Raw genomic sequence first — 15,068 nt, 5'->3', positions numbered from 1 at the left:
GCTGAGCTTCGGCTGCACAAATTTTCTCCCTAGAGCAGCAAGCGGCACCTCTGAATTCTTCCCATGTCACTTGACCTTGCTTCTGCTGGACATATACCTTCCTTTTTCACCTTATTTCCAAGAGAAGGTCCCTATTCAGCCAAGGTGGCCTTCTGCCTTGTCTGCTTGACTTCTGACATTTGGGAATTGCCTGCTCCTGTGCCCTTAGGAGGTAACATTTAAAAAGTGACCAGCACTGATGGACCCCAGCACCTGCAAAAACATTTTCCCAGGGGGCTTTACTTAGCTATCTGAAAATTATCTGAAAGGACTGAAATAAAAATCAGCATAACATTTCCAATAATGCAAGTTCATTGGTGACAACAACATCGATCAATGAAAGAACTACTGAAGTCAGTTTAAAATTTGCTTTGTTCTCTTGTAACAAGGAAATATCATAAAGTTACTTAAATCTTATGTCAAAGAATTAAGTACTAAGCAGCATGAGAACTTCATTTTGCATTTATGCATGCTATCTACATTTATATATTAGTATGAACACTGAGACAAAGAAACTGACCAACAGTGTTCAGCTTAAAAGACAAACCTGAGTATCAGAGTATGACTCCAATGGGTGACAAAGAACTACAAATAAAAGAGGACTAGACTTAGTATCCAAACACAAAGTGAAGAGCAAGGCCCTAACCAACTTTCTTCAGCAAAAATCCTATAGCTGCGAGGACCTTCTAGCAACAAAACAGTAATTCATCAGAAAAAAATCAAAACCATAGAAAAGTTGTTTACTGTGAAGATGTACGATTGGCAATTATTTATCTTGTGTAATTATTTAAAATCTAGTTGTTTGAATGTTTGAATGCAATTCAAAGGACCTTGAGAAGGGTATCTTTCATTTCTAAATGGACTGAAAGTCCTTGGAAAATCTTCATTTGTCCCCAGTAACAACAGAGGAAGCCTCAATGACTCGATCAGGATGCAGCACGATGCTAGGATTACACTACTTGGCAGCAGAATGCCCTTTCCATACATGGTCCCACCATTTTGTGTCAGCTTTAACAAATTAACTGTGAAATAAAACAAACAGTCTGGGGGGAACAAAAAAGTGGTCCATTTCATTCAACTCATCCTGTGGCTACATGACTGATGACTCAACATGTGAGGAGAGGGATGAGGAAGAACACGTGGCCAGATATAGGCAGAAGAGGCAGGGAAAATGACCACTGCTTCAGGTTGGCACCTCACTACTAGGATCAACTTAATCTTAATACTAGTCCAAGTTCTTAGACTGTGAGAGATAACTTTCAGAGGGTTAAAGTAAAATAAAAGCCACTCGTCAAAATTGTAGTCAAAACCATGAAGAAAAGGCTGATTATTAACCCTGAAAAAGGGTCAAAGTAAGTACAATCATACAGTAAGTAACTAGCACCTTACAGCTCAGCTAGCAGGACAAAAAGAAGGGGAAAAAAGGGTAAATTTTAATGGAAACAGCAATGCATCAGCTGGGAAGAACTTTGAATATCTTTTTAAGTACAACAAAGCAATCTCAGAGGTCATTAGGGCATCTGAGAGCTACAGACAACAGTACATGTCAAGAGACCACTGGCAGGAAACAGGAGTTGACTGTTCGGCCTCTGCAGCAGTAGTAGCATGGCTATATGACCAAGAGGTAAGAAATTAAAATTAACACAGTCAACTCATCATTAAGGAATCAATAGGCAAATATGTTTGGGGTTTTTTGTGCAGTTTTTTATAATAAGAGTAAACAGCAAAGAATTGTGTAATCCTAATATTTTTTTTAAATCAAAATGAATCTCTGTTTCCATGACATTGACTAATAAAGCCTTTTGAAATTTCCAAAAGCCTTTTGAAATTTCTATAAGGCTAATACATTCTAAACTTTGTAAAACACATTTTGAGGCATAGACATCTACCACAATATTTGGCAAAGAAGAAATCATTGAAACAAGAATAAAACCATGATACAAAATAAAGTGATACAGATGTCTATTTTTTGTCATACATACACACATAGTGAAAAGCTTCAGAACATGTATTTTAAAAGACTACTTCCTAACCTTTACAGAACAACATACAATGTACATGAAATAAAACAGAAAACTGGGTTGAATAAAGTAACAACTTTTAAGAGAAAAAAACATGCACAAAACTGTTTGGCTGACAGATCAATTATTCATTTTCAAACAATACAATTGAAATTTATTTATTATACAGGAAGAATACCACATCATAATACACTTCTACGAAGTTTTATATAGACAACTAAAATTTGAGATTTTGTTCATGTATTCACGTAACTATTTCTCTACACATGCAAGTAGCATTCTTTGCATGAGTAGGCATTAATTTCTAAAGAGTTACATACTTCGTACAGACTAGGTAGTTTATATTTTTAATACAATTTGTTATGACATACCCATGTGTCTGCATGAACAGGCCTGATGTTGCTGAGAAGTACCTCTTCATAATTTCCATAATCACTGAATTTAACAACTGCAGTTGTCCCAGAAGAATGGAGAGCTTCAATTTCTGCCCGGTAGAACTTAAAAGAGAAATTTTCAAAGGTCATAAAATATTATTAGAAATACCACAAACAGCCAACAATTACCTTTTCAATTACCTTTTCATATACATATATATGTATGTCTCTGTGTATATATATATACTTAGTCTTAGACAGTATTATGTTTTGAATTAAATTTGTACCAGATATTAAACCAGGTATCTTAAAACTTCCACAAGGTAGACTGCAAGGGTATGGTAGAATGTATTTAGAATACTCCTTGAGAAAATATGCAGCTTATCAAAGTAGACTGAACATTTAAAAGACTTGTTTTCATTTCTCTGAACAAATCCATCACTAACACAAATACTGCTGTATAGAGAGAAGTGTTACTGTAAGATGTTTACTTAAAATACACATATCAGTAAGTGCTTATCAGCCATATACACTGTACGTACTAACATACTTATCACATAATAAAATACGACAAAAATATTATAAAACTGCCCCTTCAAAAAGTACTTTTTCTAAACATGAAACTTGATTTTTTTACACTTATGCAAATATAGCTTTCTTGAAGATATTCAATCACTTCTATCTTAGTGAACACAAAGAAATGACTGCCCCCTAACATGGTTAAGCTTAGTACTGTATTGTATCATCATATATCAAAATTGCCCTAAATGTGAGTAGCAGCAATTATTGTAAATACCAGGAAATTAATTACTGCCCACAACACTCCTTCTAATGTGCTGAATACTCTTCAGACAACAGTCTGGGATAACCTCGTACGTATTTATTTTGCAAGTTTTTACTTTCCAGAATTTAAAAAACTCATCTCACAGTAATGCAAGTATGCTTCTCAAAATAGGAAACAATTCAACAATATGCCATTATACTTCACACTAATTCATCCACTCAAGCTACAAATTCCTATTTAAGAGAGTCAACTCACTATATGTTGACACTACCAAAAAACTTGTATGGCTTATCATTTGTTTTAATTATACAAGAAAAGGAGAGAAAAAAGTCATAAGCTGAGCTTAGGTGGACCAAAAGAAGGAAAACCACTTATAATAAATAACATAAAAAATAGACTGTAAAAAAAAAAAAAAGACCAAAAAAAGTGTGAATAGGACCTACTCAAAGAACAACAATATTTAAGGTAGTTCCCTTCTCAGATTATCAGAAAGAGTCAAAAACTAAAGAAACTGCCCAAGAAGAATGACAGAGAACTCCTGAACAGATAATGACAAATCAAACAAAACAGTCTAAAACTCTTTTAGCAAAGAAGAAAGCAAAGTGTCCTGCTGCAAGAGAAATCTTATTAATGGGAAAAATAGCTAAAAAGGAAGTATTCAAACTTTTAAAATATCAGTAAAACAAAATTATCATGCAGCATAAATCATTTGTTCCACAAATTCCTCAGCTAATAGTCTACTAGTGCTAATCAAAATTAAGCCTTCCTTTCTGTTATGACTGAAATTAAAAGAGGGAGTTTTTTCAAACAGCCCCATTCCTGCAGACTCTGAGCTTCCTTTGAGCTACTAAAGGTTGCATGTTGACTTTTTCCAGAAAAAGGCATTACACATCTACCATTCAAGACTATTTTTGTTCCTTGGCAAAGAACATGAGCACCTAGATCCATATTCATCCCTTCAAATACTTGGCACTTAAGTAAAATGCTTCAGTGAGGAGCTTAGTCTTCCTAAACTCCACCTAAATGAGAGAAAGGACTTGATTTTAGCATTTAAAAAAATGAATATAAGTGACATATCTCGCAAATATAAAAAATAGACCACGGAGCTATCCAAGAAGCAAACTGCACACCTACAAACAATGTCTCTGTAGCAGTGTGCTAAATATCTCCTACAAGTGTGTAAGAAAACATTAGTGGTATAATTTGAGGTAATTCTCATTTGGCAAAGGCATACCTTGTTGTCTTCCCAATAAAGAGCAAAACATTCATCCCCTGGTCTCCAACTTTTTCCATACTCCATGTGAATAGATGGTTCTAGTATTTTCTCTGGTTTTATGGGACCAGTTCTTCTTTTGGGACCGGTGTTGTAATACAACATTTTATCATCAAAAGATGGGATCGTAGTGGGTCCTGATGATTTGACAGGTCCTACTCGTCTTCCTTTCTGATGATGCTCAGTATCTCCATTTGGTACAGTATTAAAATTATCAGTCCTGCTGGGATTTTGGTAGTCATTATTAACACCAAAATGTTGTTCACTTTTTACCATAAAGGCTTCACCACTTATTGTTCGTGCCTTCCTATCACAAAAATTTTCAGAATTGTGTGTTTGGTTTTCCCTTTTCCCACGTTTCTGGTTATTGTTGTCTGTAGTATCTTGAGCAGCAGAGTTTTCCTTGAATTCTGTGAAAGACATGCCTTTTCCTATTCTGTTTTGCATATTGTTATCTCTTTTCTTGAAAGTAATATCACTCTGGTGAGTGGTTATGGGATAACTCAAATCCTTTGGCCTATCATTTCTAGGAAAATGTCTGTCACTTTTATTTTTTTCATCTGTCCAATGTTCTAAAGAGCTGTGCCTTTCAGGACCTCTGTTTCTTGGTAACCCACTACTTTCCAAAGCCTGTCTTGAATTCTGAAAATCCCTTTGAAAACGAGGGGGTTTCTCATTCCTCAGTTGTCTCGTGTCATTGCGTGAAATGTGTCTTGAATGATTCTCTTTGATGCCATTCTGTTCTGTATTCATAACTTTGTGCTGTACTTGATGTGGTGGTTGAAATTGTAATTTTGGTTCTAGAAAGAAAAAAATTATTTCATTGTTAATGAACATATTTTAGATGTAGTGTTTCAGATTCTGATAAAGCAACAGTATCCTTTAGAAATGTATGCAGTATTTCTGACACAGAAAATTTAGCAGACACATATGAACTGTAATTCCCAGTCACTGGAAAATACACACTACTGTGGGCTGCACTTAAAACCAAACCACCTACTAGAATGAGAAAAGCCAGGCATTTCCAGAAGTTTACTCATTCCTCTCTAAAACATCAACAACTCACTTGAATAAGAGCCACTTAAGACAGAAAAGCAGAATTCCAAAATGGAGAAAGGAAGAGGGAAGAAAATGAGGAGGAAAAAAAGGAATCCTTCTAATCTGAATTGAAACTTTCTGTAAAAATAAGTTGCTAACAGCTATTCAGTATAAAAGATAAAGGCAAGAAATAGAAGTGGTAAAACGAACAAAGCTGCCAAAATGGAGATAACAGGAGTAGCAACAGAGTCCAGAATTCTGGAGACTCTGATCAATGAGCTGTAACAGGAACTGCTCAAGGATTACCTTCAAGAGCTTCAACCAGAACTCCAACTGATGAGAATGCCTGCTGGAGAGGAAGGTAACTATGGGTATCTGTGAAACTTTTCATGGAAATATGGGGGGGTTTAGGCAGCCTTGGAATTTTTAATGGGTTCTTTAGGTGAAAAGCTGAAGGAGCAGAGAGATGAAACCAGGAGAAATAAGTGCGAGAAAATAAAGAAGAAATGAGATTAAACAGGAGAGCTGCAAGTAAGTAGGCTCTCAGTCAATACACTCCTGCAAGTGATCACTGTAACCTGTCTCTTCTCCTTATTAAATTCTAAGTTCTCTATCGTGTGTGTGAGTGTTAGGCACCAGACCAGTTATTACTGGGTCAGAACCAACTTGCGGGGAGTGTGTGTGTGTGTGTGTGGAGGGGGAAGGGATGGGTCAAACCTCAGGGAGCTGGGGTGACATTGTAACCCTCATGGTAGACCCCAGGAGCCCACACAAGGAAGCCCCGGAGTAGCTGTCAGCCACAAACTGCCTGGGAAGACTATAACACACCACACCTCCTGCAGCTCCTAAGCCAGGCTCAGATTGGCAGGGACAGTGAGGACACTGCCCCTCATCCTGGTCTGGAACCCCAGAGTGGCTGGTGGGTCACAGAACCCCCCTGGAGGGGTTGGCCATAGGGACCAGAGCAGATAAAACCATGGGCATGTGTTTGCCTCATGTCATGGCCCTGACACTTGGACTTGCGAAAGCTCATCTTCTACAAGGCTTTGGTGGTAGCTATATAGTCTGTCTCCTTCTCCTTCTCTCTTCTTACTCCCTCTGCTTCTCATTCTTTACTCCTTTCTTGATGCTTGGGGGTAGTTTGGAGCTGGAGGGGTTGGATCTTGATTGAAGTGTTGTGGAATTGGCTGGATTTTGACTTGAGTGTTGTAGATTAATAGTATATGTTGAACCAGTATTGTAGTGGAACATTTTGTCTAGCTTGTGTGGTGTCCTTTTGAACTTTGGCCAAGTCCCCTTATTTACTCTCCTAAATTAATGAAGAAATTCCTTGGGAACAAGCTCGTGGCCTATTCTCTTAATCCTATCTCAAAGTATTAAAGAACCATATATCTATATATTTAACTAAAACTCATAGCCAATCCCATGAGCCGGCAGCTCCTGGGGCTGGAGTTTTACAGTGAGGGGACGTGTTTTTAAACATACTGGCAAATTTGAGACAGAGTAAGCTGGCAACTGGGACAAGGAGGACCTGGCAGCTGAATACTGAAGAGACCATGGGTCTTGAAGGTCATCTACCACAGAGACCACAGGTCTGGGCTCAAAGTGGTCAGACCTACGTAATTTCACTCGTGTAACGCTTCTACAAACTTCAGGTTGTACTACCCAACAAGCTGGACAAGAGGCATCTGAGATGCCAGAGGTTAAGGGTCTCAGGACCAGGAGAGACCCAAGTGAATACAGGCATGATAGCAGCTGGGTATGAGATCCGCGATAGCAAAGGAAAACAAACCCAATAGAGTGATTTATATGAGCAATTTTGTGTCATGTGGGTGACTGCAAAGGTGTTGTTCCCTTGCCTGTGTATCCATGGTATCTGGCCATGGATATATTGTTTGGATGAGCCCAGTGGGCATGGTGAGACTGTGCACTCAGTCTCTCATACAATCCTGTGGGAAAGGAAAACTAAGAACTTCAGTTCACGTGTTACCACTGGAAACAATGAATGCTGATACCTGACAGCAAATGTATCACTTTTCATAATTAGATATACATGGTAAGAGTTAAAATTAAAATAGAGATTTTCACTTTAGTCAAAGCCTTGAGAAAAAAACAAAACAGACATATTCTTCGATAACTGGAAAAAGTGTACTGAAATTTCTATTCAATTTCATAGCATATAATAAGTAATTTTAGCTATTGTCTACCCAACATAATGTGATCATAATACTAAAGTAACAAGCTGATTTGAAAGTGTGTTGAATCCGTCAGTTACAGATTTCTTTTAGATAGCAGTGAAAAGTTAAAATAATACTATATGTTGGACAGTAAGTAAAGTGACTAGAGAATTTCAAAACAGTGAACACAAACATCTTTTTTCTAGGTGTCTTTACTGTGACACACACAGGGTGCTCAAAAAACACCTGACATTTTTCTACTCTAACTTTAAGGTATGTGAAATCCAATAAACTTATATTTTCTACGGAGGTGCAGTTATTGTGCTAAAAGCTTCCCCATGGACTAGTCATACACGACAGCCTTGACTGAGCAGGAGACGTTAACCCACTGTTTAATGTTCAAGCACAAACCATTCACAAATGGAAACTGCCAACTAACAGTAAATGTTACTTCGTCAACAGTATTTAACAAAAAAAGCCTAGAGATGAGAATAGTACTGATTCTTCATGTATTTGTGCTGATCACCAAAAAACTGAAGGGATTCTAAAGTTTCTTTAAGAGAAAAAGTTAAGCAACAAGGGATGCTATTCACAGATTGCCTATTTCAACTGTTATTCCTTCCTTCTACTTCTTGCCCCAACTCCAACAAATCATTAGCTAATGTTCCCAGAAAAGTAATGCTTCCTACAGAGCAATAACAAACAATTAATAATTTGCCATTTAACAAGAAGATTTGGTAAGCTTCTTTCAAACAGCAAGATGTGTTTACCCAGTCATCATCACTGTACCCAGAGGTTTGGGAACAAGTTCTGGGAAAAAATACACTTCAAAATTAAAGACAAGGCTTTTGTCATCTTTGTGAAGCTTTAAGATGATGATTAGCATTTGTCAGTTTGAAATCCTCACTCAGTTACTTTACTCATTTTAGCTTTTGTATGTGATGACGCAAGAAGACCGTACAGAACCAATCACATTCTCTTGATTACAAGAAACCAGCAGGATCTGCTGCACTTGGAAATCTCAGTCAACACAGTTTATAAAGCATTGCTCCATGAACAATGGAATTTAAAGAGTACAGTTTCCTGTGGCTCTCTCCTGTGGATTTCATCATGTTTAATAATGTGGTTAAATTCAAAGACTGTGGCCCTTCCCACACTGGTGGCAATGACTTGGGTTTCTCCTTTCAAGCTGAATAATATTTTTATGTAACTGCATAGAAGTGTATCTTGGAGACAGCTACCTCCAGGGCATGTTCTGTCTCACACTGGACAAAAGATTAAATAATTAGAAGAAAATTAATGATGCATTTGCACACATTTCATGCCATGGAACGAAATTCCCATTACTCAATAGCTTTGTCAAGTTAGATAAATATCAATATAAGTCTTTCTAAAATGTAGTAACACTGAGGAAATGGAACCTGAGGTCATGTTTCTGTTGAAACAAAATAAATACAAGTTGAGGAGGAGGGTGAAAATGAAGAAGTGGTCGAAAAATTCCAAAGCATTCTGCAGTTGCATTTACTACAAACTTTAACTTACAAAATTAAAGGACTGGAACAAAAAAACAATATTTTTTTTATTATTCTTTAAAATGTATGAAATTTACTATATTTTTCTGTTTTATATTTAAAGAAAAAATAAAAATACAAGCCTCCTAACATATGTCACCAATGCTAACATATTACTACAACAAATATAAGTGATTTTCTTGATATTCACAGTTAACACCACTGAAGTTCCATTTTAAAAGTAAAGCTGAATAACAAATGTGACTATGGTTCAATCTGGATCTCCTGTCAATAGGGCACACCATATTTGTTGAAAACATGGTTACTAAATGGTAAATTCTGAAGGTAAATTTCCTCTAACTCCAAAAAGTCAGACTCTTTTTTTTTCCAAGTGCCCTCCCTCCCAGATATTCAAATCAATTGTGACACCACAAAATGAAATAAATATATTTTAATTATATTGTATTGCATTACTGATTTGTTTTAAACCTTTAACTTCTTTGGGAATATATAAAGCACATTGTGTATTATTCCTTAATACTACAGTCAGAGCTCTTGGTACCGTTTTGTTCTCTCTGATAAACGTTGTGTTTACTTATTTAAGTTGGCAAAGATGGATGAATTGTTCCTCATAACAAAAGAAAAATATAAGAAGGAGATTAATGGAAAAATCTTTTGTGCTCAGTGGCAGAAATAATCCAAGTGCAAGCAAGGGCAGCTAGTCGACAGCAATTTTGTCTATTATTTGTGTTATCTCTTGCAGTCAGGAGGATTTTCTTGCCAACCAAAACTTAAACTACTTAATTTCGACACAAACATTTTCATAGGTGCCACCAACCATTCCCACTTAATAAATAAATAAACATGCAGCATAAACCTATGGATACGTTTGGTTTAATTCTTTGCATTTCACTTACACAATGTATGTTTACTGTACGCTATGTTTTACATTGAAAGAACTAGCAGATCATGGAGTCAGGTATTTAATACTTCCAACAGCTGTAATTACTTCAAACAATATTTGATTAACTGGCAAAAAGGAGATAAAACATAAACAACCATTGCAAGACACCGCTTAGGGGGCAAAGGACTAACAACTTGCTTTCTTATAACTAATTTGTATTTCTTTTTAAAAAAAAAGAAAAACTAACACCAAACAACAAGAAATTTAATGTGCTATTTTATCTCTAAAAAGGAATAGAAGTACATCCTAAAAAATACAAAGGTATTTCAATTCATAAATGTTTTTCTACTTAGTCTAAATCCAAGGATGAAAAGGTACGAAATCAAAGATAAAAAATTCAACAACTGTTCTGCAGTTTCTGTTCACAAATTGTTCCTGTTATTGCAAACCTAGAAGTAAGAAATTCTTCACAGTACTGAGGTTTCACGTGCAATTAGAAACAGTATAGAAGAAAAATAGGGAGGGATGCATAGAGAAAAGCAAATCAATCCTCTGTGTACTTGAAAAGATTTTACTTTTCAGACATTTTCTGTCCCCAGATCACATAAACAGATTTTGAAAAAAATGCAGCATAGCACAGAATTAAAAAATATTTATCTCAGTTTAGCAAAACTGCCTTCTGTTTTTTGGCTTCTATATAGATTCTCAGTCATTTAGAAGAGATTACAATCTGTCTGAAGTGTACAGAAGTTTCACGCTTGCAATAATGATAAATACAGCCATCCCAGGTAATCATATGCTCCTGGTCACAAGCATTCATGTAACAGGAGAGACATTCTCATTTATTTAAAACCACTACTGCTATACAAAGGCCATCTCTGAATATCTAAAAAACAATACAGTATTTTAGAGACCATATAGGACAGTGAGATTCCAGAAATACTGCAAAATACAGAAGATGTAGAACTATCTTCTTTTATACGTAGCATAGTACAGCCTTTAGTGAATATAAATGGAGAAAAACCTGCCAGCCTGGGCTCTCCTTAGTGTACTACTATGCAGGAAAATCAACGAAGAGATCTTACTTTGGTTATGTAACATTACATATTTGAGTCATTTTGATCAATTTCCCCAACAAGCCTTTCATTTCTGACCAATATTTTTCTAATTCTAAGTGAAACTACATATGTCTACTGCTAACAGTCGACAGGAGTACCTTCTATATATATAGAAGGTACTATATATATATATATATATATATATATATATATCTCCTGTCTTCTGCAGACAGTTGGATGCAGACGTCATCGTGAAAGAGTTCACAGTGGTCACTGCACATACATCACTCTGCAAACACTTTTAACACTCCTGTCATCTCAGTTTAAATGGAACTTAAGACAACTAATAATTAAGAATTTAACCAAGATGGTGTTCAACCACAGAGGGAAAAAACTAGCAGAAAATTTACTTTCAATATATCATTTCAAGGATGTATTTGAATTCATCAGACTGCAGAATTTTCCTCGAATTTGGCAAGGAAAAAAGCACTTTTAAAAATACAAAATACATATGCCTACGTATTTCTTGAAAAAAATCCATTTGAAACAGACTTTGTAAGACAAAAGTAAAACCTGGCATAGAAACGGAGACACAATCCTATGGGCTTATACACAGTCAGTAAGGAAAATAAAAACAACATGAAACTAAGCAACAAGTTCAAAGCCTTACCAATTACAAAGAACAACATCTTTTTCTTTTTCAGAAGAAAAAGGGTAAAAATATCTAAAGAAATTTCATAAAATAATTAGAACACTTTCTGAACTCTTCAAAAGTGATAACGAGTTGGGTTTGGTTTTACTTTTCAGAAAAGCAGGATTCAGGAATAGTACAACAGACTGCATATTGATCATTCAGATAAAGCTAAAAAACCCCAACACAGTGGTAAAAAACCACAAAAGCAAAAAGCCTATGTCATGCTAGGAAATACGTCAGAACCTTTGACAATTGAAGGAGTACAAAACCTTTACAAAGTTTTAATACAATTATGTGTCTTATTATGATCACTTATGGAATCTTTTTATTTTTATTTAAGAGGGGAAAAAACACAGAAAAGCAAAATGTATTTATCTTTAAAAGACAACATTGAAGATTATAAACTGAAATACATATAACCAATAAAACCAACTTTTTACTGACATAACACTACGCTTCATTGTCTATGTACACGTACTAAATCCCAAGATCACAGAAGTCCCCCCTAGCAATCCATAATACCATTTTACAAGAAGCAATTCACTTATTTCACAAGTCTTGGTAAACTACCATGACTTACGTACTATATAATTACTGACAGTAAGCAAGTTATATAACGCACAGGGATTATTTCTATTATTTTCCTTTAAATGTCTTTCGGTCACACAAAAAAGCCTTCTCTAACCTCTCAATATAAGCACAAAATGTATCCAAAGAAAAATCAATGTTTGCAATGTAAGTGAAAAACACCCCCATTGTTTTAATTTCTGTTCACTGTAAAAATCTAATTCATCTTTGGTAAGAGAAATGAGTTGCCAAGATATATCTCAACCATCATTCCCTACACCTGCTTTCTGAATTATATTCATTACTTGAATAGTTTACTAAATCGTATCAGCTAATGCAGAATGCTTTTGTATTTGAAAGGTACTTTCTTTGAATATTTTAGATTTCTGACAAATACAGGGAAGACTCATGATATCATGAGTGAAGAGTCATGATTCAGGAGGAATGCCATCAGACTAACAGACTGTGATTTATGCCATCTTATTTCAGATTACTTACTTTTAGACATCTAACCATCGCAGTGCAATTTATTTGACCTTTCTTCGAAGGAGAGGAACTGCTTTCCAAGCACTCTTTTTTTAATGACTGAGTGTGGAGGAAGTTCTAGGAATCACCTTTTAGATGACATAGATAGGAAAGAGAATTCCACCAACACTGTCCAATATTTGTTCCAGATACATTAATTTCAGTAACTTACCCTCTACAGTTAGAGTACCCATTTTGGATTCCAAGAAATCAAACAGTGTGCTTGGTGCAGATGGTCTGGCATTTCCTAGCTCTTCTTCATCTTCAGGTCTTATTCGGCCTCGGCCCTTCCCTTTACCTGTAAGCATCAAAAGTTTTTTGTGAATGGGTAATAAATAAATAAAAAAGTATAAACTTTTTCATTTGATTTACAAAATGTTTGTATCTTCTGTCTTTAAAAAATTCTGTCATGGACAAAATAAATAGAACAAGGGAGAACATTTTTAAAATAAAAGCGATTTACATTATATGTTAAGAAGAAATTCTTTAATGTGAGGGTGATGAGGCTCTGGAACAGGCTGTCTATAGAAGCTGTGGATGCCCCACTCCTGGAAGTGTTCAAGGCCAGGCTGACGGGGTCCTGGGTGACCTAATCTAGTGGGCGGCATCCCTGCCCGCAGGGGGGAAGGTGGAACAACATGATCTTTAAGGTCCCTTCCAACCCATGTCTTTCTGTGATTTTAGGATACACATATTTCCCATTTAAGGATATTCCAATCTGTGACCTCCAATTCAAAAATTTTGACAAGAATATAAGGCACAGAGGTGTTTCTTAGGTATTTGCTTTCAGGTTTGCAATGCATTCTAACTTTAAGAAAAAAAACATGCAGATATGACTTTCTATAACTACATTAGTAATCCAACATACACAAAGTCCTTTGCTTGTAAACACTGTTTTAAAGCACCTGTTTTCAAGTTTTACCTCTAGGTGGTGGTCCCTGAATGGGTTTCTGTTTACTGTTGTTCAGAAGAAAATTTAATGCTGCCTCTAGGCTGTTACTGTTATCCATAAGTGCCTGCCTTGCTGCTTCTTTGCTGAAACCCATTTCTGTTATGTGTTTTAGAGCTTTTTCATCAACCTGAAATAAAAGGTACACACACAACTAATAAATACAACAAAGATTCTATAAACCCACCAGACTTTACATTATTTTTTCTTTAATTTTTACTTGAAACACTATTTCTTATTTAATTGATGATAAATATTTCAGTTTTGTATAAAATCTTCACATACAATCTCTCTTAGGTCCAACCAACCAGCTAAAAAAGGTTTGGGGTTTTTTAATATTATTATTATGATTTTTAATTCATTAGTTTTCAGTTCTACTATTATGTGCTGTCAAGCACAAATTCTCCTAGTCTAGATGAAAACTAAAAAGAATATCTCAAAATAATACTGGTATCAAAACGAGCTGTTTGGTCCTGTTTGAACCCTTTCACAACTTTTACAGACAATACAAAACCCAGTTACACATTTCTTAAAACATGGAGAAAATAATTGGCTAAAGGTTTTATAGAAGAAAACAAAGAAGCACAAACAATTCATTTCTAAAGAAATGCAGGCTTTGTTATTCTAAACTGTATAGAGCACAATGACAAAAAGGCAAAGCAGGAATCACAAAGCGTCAAGTATAGAAAATAGCCTGACATCTGCTTTAAAGCACTCTAGTGAAAACTGCCTCTTCCAGTACAGACAGACTTACATGCAACAAAACCAAAATGGGACTAGGCTCTCTGTTCTTCCTTATCCCATACCCAACCAAAATGACACCAGTTACCCATCTACTGGAACAGCTGCAACCAAATACATTCTTAACTGGAATCCATGAATATAACACTGTGTCTGCAAGTTCCAAAATAGGCATATTATGACCCTTCAGAAAAACAACTTCCAAACCTAGTGGAATCTAACCTTTAGATACACATTTAAAGTTTCCTGGATAACTGTTTTACTCTCAAATCACACTGAAACTCCTATCTTGGTAAGGTACAAAAACACCTTAAGTTTTCTAAATAGACTTCAAAATTATTGAAAGTCATTATTCTTGAGGTATTTTGATTTTATTTTTGTTATATTTGGGTTTTGGGTTTGAGTAGTGAGCA

The 15,068-nt window shown here is 35.6% G+C and overlaps 1 protein-coding gene across 3 annotated transcripts in view; it reads right to left on the bottom strand.

The window, feature by feature from the left end:
- Positions 1–15,068, bottom strand: part of TDRD3 (tudor domain containing 3) — a 98,403-nt gene that overhangs the window by 22,985 nt on the left and 60,350 nt on the right. For all 3 annotated transcript variants that reach the window (XR_004355676.1, XM_032680969.1, XM_032680970.1), the window contains 4 exons: positions 13,888–14,044; positions 13,138–13,263; positions 4,453–5,291; positions 2,432–2,557 (listed from right to left, as the gene is read on the bottom strand). Coding sequence is in view for 2 of the 3 variants with exons in the window: in XM_032680969.1 (XP_032536860.1) it covers positions 2,432–2,557; positions 4,453–5,291; positions 13,138–13,263; positions 13,888–14,044 (1,248 nt within the window). In the remaining variant the exon portion in view is untranslated. The remainder of the gene's footprint in view (positions 1–2,431; positions 2,558–4,452; positions 5,292–13,137; positions 13,264–13,887; positions 14,045–15,068) is intronic.

Source organism: Chiroxiphia lanceolata, chromosome 2 (assembly GCF_009829145.1).
Source record: "Chiroxiphia lanceolata isolate bChiLan1 chromosome 2, bChiLan1.pri, whole genome shotgun sequence".
In the NCBI taxonomy this organism is placed as follows: Eukaryota; Metazoa; Chordata; class Aves; order Passeriformes; family Pipridae; genus Chiroxiphia; species Chiroxiphia lanceolata.
Note: the sequence above shows the minus strand (reverse complement) of the source record. Positions and strands in the feature narration are given on the sequence as shown.